We start from the raw sequence: 6,772 nt of genomic DNA on the forward strand, positions 1-6,772 counted from the left end.
GGATTGAAACGTATATGTGGACCGTTGGCCTGTAATTCTGAGTAAAATCCCAAATTCGAGTCTTTGATGCTGAAAATAATGTCAAATAATCATGTCTTCCATATTTAGAAAATCAAAGTCAGACACTTCCAACTCATTTATGCCTGAAAGTTACCTCAGGATGTCTTAATAATTCACCTGTTGCTTTGGTAAGATTTGTGAAGTGTGAAACGTGTTAATAAAGGAATTAATGGATGAGAAAATTCTATCATAAATTTATGGCAGAATTGTGGGGGGAACTTTGCATATGTAACACACTTTAGGGCTGTATTGTTTCATTTTAAACATCATCAAGCCATTGTTTTAGAATTTAGACCTTGTTGATGTTGACTACTTTTTATCTTTTATTTCATTTGCATATGTAAGTAAGCTTTGTTGGAGAATACTAAAGTGGCTACCTTTGCTTGGGTGATAAAAAGAAAAGGAAAAAGGACCCACCTGTTCTTAGACTTTCATTTTCTTCCCTTCTGGTTTTAGATCTAAAAAACCCAATTCATGGTTTAATCCTTGTTGTGACCAAAAAGGAACATCTGGGTCTGTTTTGCTATTTTTGTTCTGGTAAGGGAGAGGAATTGAAGGAAAGGAGAGTTATGGGGCTGGTTGGTGTCCAAGAAAATGGGAAAGGGGAAATGGCTTTGTCTTTGGGGAACAAGAGCAAGTACAAGAGAATGGATTCTGAGCTATCTGATGAATTTGATGATGAGGCTTCAAATCATTATAATGAACTAGAGAGGAAGAAAAGTATCAGGAAATATGTTCTTGCTTGTGCTATTTTTGCATCTCTCAACAATGTTCTTCTTGGCTATGGTAAGTTTTTTCTATTTGCTTTGGTTGCTTCAAAAGTCAAGCCTGCTCTTTTTTTCTTTCTTTCTGGGATTATTGGAAATTCCATGGTTTTCTTATTTTTCTTTGTTGACCTGCTTGAATTTGGTAGGAAAATAATTGTTAGCTCCAAATCCTTGAAATGCTATGTTCTTGTCATTTTATAGTTCATTGATATTTGTTTCATATGGCACCAGATACTATACGCAGACAAAATCATCAATGTTTTCCTAAATTATAATGGTTAGATGAAAAGACCCAACTTGAATATAGATTATGGTAAAACCAGGATTTAGCATCCCTTGAAATTCACCATTTTGGCTCAGAATCTATTTCTTTTGTTCTATCATCATAAGCACATCTTAGTTTTTGTACCTTGTGTATCTTATTATTGCCCAACATCTTCATTGAGGATCCATTTTGGGGCTTGCAAATTGTTAATGGAGATCATGGAGTTGAATATTCAGGAGAAACATGCTTTGATGTTTTGCTGCTTATTCATTTTGTAGTAAACTTAGACTTAATCCACGGAGACCGAAAGGCTGTTACATGGATAACGGAAACTCAATTTAATCAGGAAATTCAGTCTTTGATATTTAGTCAGTGCAGTATGTACAACTTAAGATTAGTGAATTGATTTTCAAATTCAGAGCAGAAGTTCTTACATGAGAGCTTCACACTCAATCCACCAAATTATCTGAATACTGTCACCTGTGATTTAGGAACCTTGCCACGAAGTCCGGTTGGTTGCATTGCTTTGATCTTAAACTTTGTCACTGAAGGATTTCTCTTTTATGTACAGATGTAGGTGTCATGAGTGGAGCGATTATATTTATTCAGGAAGATCTGAAGATAAGTGAGGTACAGGAAGAAGTTCTCGTTGGGATTTTGAGTATCATTTCCCTTTTGGGTAGCTTAGCTGGTGGAAGGACATCTGATATCATTGGTAGAAAATGGACAATTGCCTTTGCAGCTGTTATATTTCAGATTGGTGCAGCTATTATGACATTTGCACCTTCATTCCAGATACTAATGATAGGACGAGTTTTGGCCGGGGTTGGTATAGGCTTTGGAGTCATGATTGCTCCGGTCTATATTGCTGAGATATCGCCAACTGTTGATAGAGGCTCTCTTACTTCCTTCCCTGAGATTTTCATAAATCTAGGAATTTTGCTTGGTTATGTCTCAAATTATGCATTTTCCGGTCTTTCAGTTCATATAAATTGGAGGGTGATGCTCGCTGTTGGAATTTTGCCTTCAGTCTTCATAGGATTTGCACTTTTTATCATCCCTGAATCGCCAAGGTGGTTGGTAATGCAGAACCGAGTTGAAGATGCGAGATCTGTGCTATTAAAGACAAATGAAAATGAGAATGATGTGGATGAGAGGCTCTCGGAAATAGTAGCAGCCGCTGGAATGTCTAATGGAGAGAAGAATGAAGAGAAAGCTGTATGGCGTGAACTGCTAAGTCCTTCTCCTCCACTTCGTCGGATGCTGATCACTGGATTCGGAATCCAGTGTTTCCAACAAATCACTGGAATAGATGCAACTGTGTATTATAGTCCTGAAATCTTCAAGGAAGCTGGGATTGAGAATAACTCTAAGCTTCTTGCTGCAACAGTTGCCGTGGGTGTTACAAAGACCGCTTTTATATTGATTGCTACATTTCTTGTGGATAGAGTTGGGAGGAAGCCCTTGCTCTACGTGAGCACAATTGGGATGACGGTCTGTTTGTTAACCTTAAGCCTTACCCTTGGTTTTCTGGGTCACGGGCAGCTTGGAGTTGCACTTGCGGTCTTGTGCGTTTGTGGTAATGTAGCTTTCTTTTCGGTGGGAATGGGTCCTATTTGCTGGATTTTGACATCAGAAATCTTTCCATTGAGGTTGCGAGCTCAAGCATCTGCGCTTGGGGCTGTAGGTAACAGGGTATGTAGTGGCCTCGTTGCCATGTCATTCCTCTCTCTATCTCGTACAATTACAGTGGGCGGAACCTTTTTCCTCTTTGCACTGTTGTCAGCTCTTTCTGTTCTCTTTGCTTACAAATGTGTTCCGGAGACGAAGGGAAAATCATTGGAACAGATTGAGTTGCTTTTTGAAAATCATAATGAATGGCAAGGAAGTGAAGTGGAGATGGGAGACTCCGAGCATCTAGTACAGAAAGCGTGAGTAATTGGGGATTGACGGCTCATTTTCCAGGTCAAAACTTGCTACTTACGGTTTAATGATTGAAGTGGCAAAACCCATAACCATACGAAATGTTACACCATTCAAAGCTAGCATTGTGCATCAACCTGCAAGTGTCGGAGAATGTTTACTAGCACCCTAAACATATGCAACTGGAAGCTCTAAGGAGGAAGCATAGTGCCATTGAGGTGCATCATTACAGTCAGAAATCATGTCTGAAGCTATTTTTGTTCTCCATATCGGTACACGATTTTATTTGTTTCAAGATCCAAGTGAATATAGTAGTATTCTTGTTAGACATATACTTGTATCAATGTTTGATTTCTTGGGACAAATCTTAAATGGATGGAAAAGAACATGTTTGTGACTTGTGTCTCATCATGTTTGTACCAAACTTAAACTCCTGTTAGAAATTGAGCCATCTTTTTCTTCTCTGTGAACTTCAATGCTGAGAGGTAGGCCAATGAATGAAACATACTTTTCAGTCACATGGTTGAGTGAGGAAAAATTAACAAGCTGCAACAGAGTTACCCCATCCTTGTCGTTTGGTATGAAAATCTGAAAGGCAAACTGCAAAATGGAAGATGCTTTCTATTGTTTTTACATAATGGTCAATTTTTGAAGTTGACCCTTATACTATGCTGAAAATTGCTATTTGATCTTTATACTTTACTTTTTGACACAATTTGATCTCTCTACTTTATAATCTCATTGGTTAGTCTAAATAGTTAATTTTGTTCACTATTTTAATTAAAATGCTGATGTAATTTTTTTAAAACATTATTCCAACAAAAATAATTATGTTTGAATTGCTATTTAAAAAAAAATCCGAATTGGTATTTTAACATAATTTGTACCAAATAGAAGAATAGTTCAAATTTAAGCATACTAAAGGGATTAGAATTATAATAGGACCGAAGACAATCTAAACCTTAACGCAATCATTCTCAATATATATTATATAATTTTTTAAATAATCGACACTATAGAATATAATTTTAATAAATTATTGAATTTATTATTCAATATTGATTGATAGTGCATATAGATACGAGCCAAAGAAAATTTATTACGTGATGGCGTTCTTTTATTACATGTCACAACCTTGCACTTCCTTTTCTAGATTATATAACAATGGTTAAATATTAATTTTGGTATCTGTACTATGCTCAAATTTGAGATTTAATTTATATATTTTAATTTTAATATAATTTGGTGCCTCAACTTTTATTATGATTAATTTATTTTGATTCAATTTTAAAAAATTGATAATACTATTAAAATTTTCTATCAAATTCAAGTCCACTATGATGTCAATTTTTGTTACATGACCACAAAAGAATTACTTTTATAATTTCAAAATGTCACACTAGTGAATTTAATAGAAGTTTAACGTGTTAATAATTGTATCTGAATTTTAAATTTGAAAAGTAGATGAATTAAATTCATAAAAGTAAAAATTTATGGATTAAATTTCAAATTTTAAAAAATATAAGGACTTATTTAACTTTCAAATTTTTACTTTATAATTTGATCACACCAGCTTAATTGGATTAAAACTTAAATGAAGGAGGTGGTAAAAAACAAAGAAAATTGTATGAATAAATTAAAGAAACATAAAGATGGTGAGACACCAACAAAATCCAAATGGTCAAATATAGATGGAATTATTAGTATTTAATGGTGCAAGACTATTAAATACGTCTTAGTATAAGGCTAGTAGTTGTACCTTTAAAACGATATTTATTGATTTTAATAGTGAGAGGTTCAAAGGTACATCATCATCATCTTCGTGAACTCCGATAATCTCATCCCAATTTCCTCCCAAGCATCACTCTGTTTGGTTTCTTGGTCAGTTTCTGTTATTAAACAATGGAAAAGATTCAGCACAGCCATGTCCAAGTGCGAGGATTAAAGCTTCACGTAGCCCAGATTGGAACAGGTTTGACGTATACTATATAATATAAGATTGGTTGATGTTGGTTCCATTGGAATTAATGGGGATAATTAATGGTGTTGTGCAGGTCCTAAGGTGGTGCTTTTCCTGCATGGCTTCCCGGAGATTTGGTATTCATGGAGGCACCAGATGATTGCTGTGGCTAATGCTGGTTTCCGAGCAATTGCTTTTGATTCCAGGGGCTACGGACTCTCCGACCACCCACCGGAGCCCGAAAAAGCTAATTTCAAGGACCTTGTCGACGATGTTGTTGCCCTTCTTGACTTGTTGGGAATCAATAAGGTAACCATTACTTCATTTTTCTTGTTTGTTTGTCTTCTTGCCTTGCAGAATATCTGCCTTTTCTTCATTCTTGATACCAAATTCAAGATTTTTGTCTCATTCATTTGGCCGGAACTGAATTTAATAAATCTGTAGTTTTAAAATCATGTTGTATTTATACATTAATTATGCAAATTAACTTTTAACCGTATGGAAAAAAAACATATAGGTTTTTCTTGTTGGGAAGGATTTTGGAGCAGTGCCTGCATTTATGGTAGCTGTTATCCACCCTGAAAGGGTGTTAGGTGTCATAACACTAGGCATTCCTTTCCTTGTACCTGGTCCTGTTGGTATCCAATTTGATCTCCTCCCCAAAGGCTTCTACGTATTAAGATGGGCAGAACCAGGAAGAGCTGAAGCGGATTTCGGCCGATTTGATGTTAAGACCGTTGTAAGAAACATTTACATTCTCTTTTGCAGAAGTGAGCTACAAGTAGCTGGTGAAAACGAGGAGATAATGGACTTGGTTGATCCATCTACTCCATTGCCACCATGGTTCACAGAGGAGGATCTTGAGGTCTATGCAGCTTTATATCAAAATTCTGGTTTCCGAACCGCATTGCAGGTCCCCTACAGGTGCTCTCAATTGGATTATGGTATAACCAATCCAAAAGTGACAGCTCCATCATTGCTGATAATGGGGGAGAAGGACTATTTTATGAAATTCCCGGGAATGGAGGAGTACATGAAGAAAGGGATAGTGAAGCAGTTTATGCCTAATCTGGACATCACTTTCATGCCAGAAGGGAATCACTTTGTTCAAGAACAACTACCAGAGCAGGTTAATGAGCTCATCATCACTTTCCTCAACAAAAATTAGCAGCATTTGATGTGAGCATTTGTGTGGCACAAAAGAGTTAAATTGAGAAGAATAAGTGTCCTTTGCTAGTGCTAATGGTCAAGCTTTAAACAGTGTATGCTAAGGGCAACTTGCCTTGTTACACTTTGATCTTTTGTTTCTGTGGATTTGTTCACATACCCAGAAACATATTATGGGGAACATGTCTCTCAACTATTTTCCATGATTTGGCACCAAATAATTGAAACTTAAAAACCTGATTAATGTTCACACAACCTTTTAGAACTAAAATATGGAACTACTTAGATGCTTTCATGTTTAGAAAGAGAAATGATTGTATGAAATTATGATTCGACTATTGAAAAGAGATAGAGATGACGTGGAATCACAGATTCATACAATCCTTTTCCTGTTTAGAATTAGGATTAAAATTTTTTGAGAAAATTGATTATATTTTTATTCTTTTAAGATATTTAATTTTTTAATATAAAAATTAATTTTCATACATGAGCCAGGCACAATTTTATTATATGTAATAATTAAAATATATTAAATTATTTTATAAATTTTATGAATAATATGCATATTTATATATGTTGGTTTCTGAGTTTTACCATGTGAAGTTGTCATGTGCAGGTTTTAGCTCAATC

General features: G+C 35.4%; 2 protein-coding genes across 2 annotated transcripts; both read left to right on the forward strand.

The window, feature by feature from the left end:
* Positions 1-333: 333 nt before the first annotated feature.
* Positions 334-3,485, forward strand: LOC105779657 (probable polyol transporter 4). The gene is made up of 2 exons (XM_012603508.2): positions 334-846; positions 1,664-3,485. Exons 1-2 carry the CDS (start codon positions 630-632, stop codon positions 3,025-3,027), a joined length of 1,581 nt encoding a protein of 526 aa, XP_012458962.1. The 5' UTR covers positions 334-629; the 3' UTR covers positions 3,028-3,485.
* A 1,288-nt stretch (positions 3,486-4,773) lies between these two features.
* Positions 4,774-6,345, forward strand: LOC105779656 (uncharacterized). The gene is made up of 3 exons (XM_012603506.2): positions 4,774-4,987; positions 5,070-5,284; positions 5,493-6,345. The coding sequence occupies exons 1-3, from the start codon at positions 4,918-4,920 to the stop codon at positions 6,141-6,143; spliced, it is 936 nt and encodes a 311-aa protein (XP_012458960.1). The 5' UTR covers positions 4,774-4,917; the 3' UTR covers positions 6,144-6,345.
* The last annotated feature ends 427 nt before the right edge of the window (positions 6,346-6,772 follow it).

This window comes from Gossypium raimondii, chromosome 4 (assembly GCF_025698545.1).
Source record: "Gossypium raimondii isolate GPD5lz chromosome 4, ASM2569854v1, whole genome shotgun sequence".
Lineage (NCBI taxonomy): Eukaryota > Viridiplantae > Streptophyta > Magnoliopsida > Malvales > Malvaceae > Gossypium > Gossypium raimondii.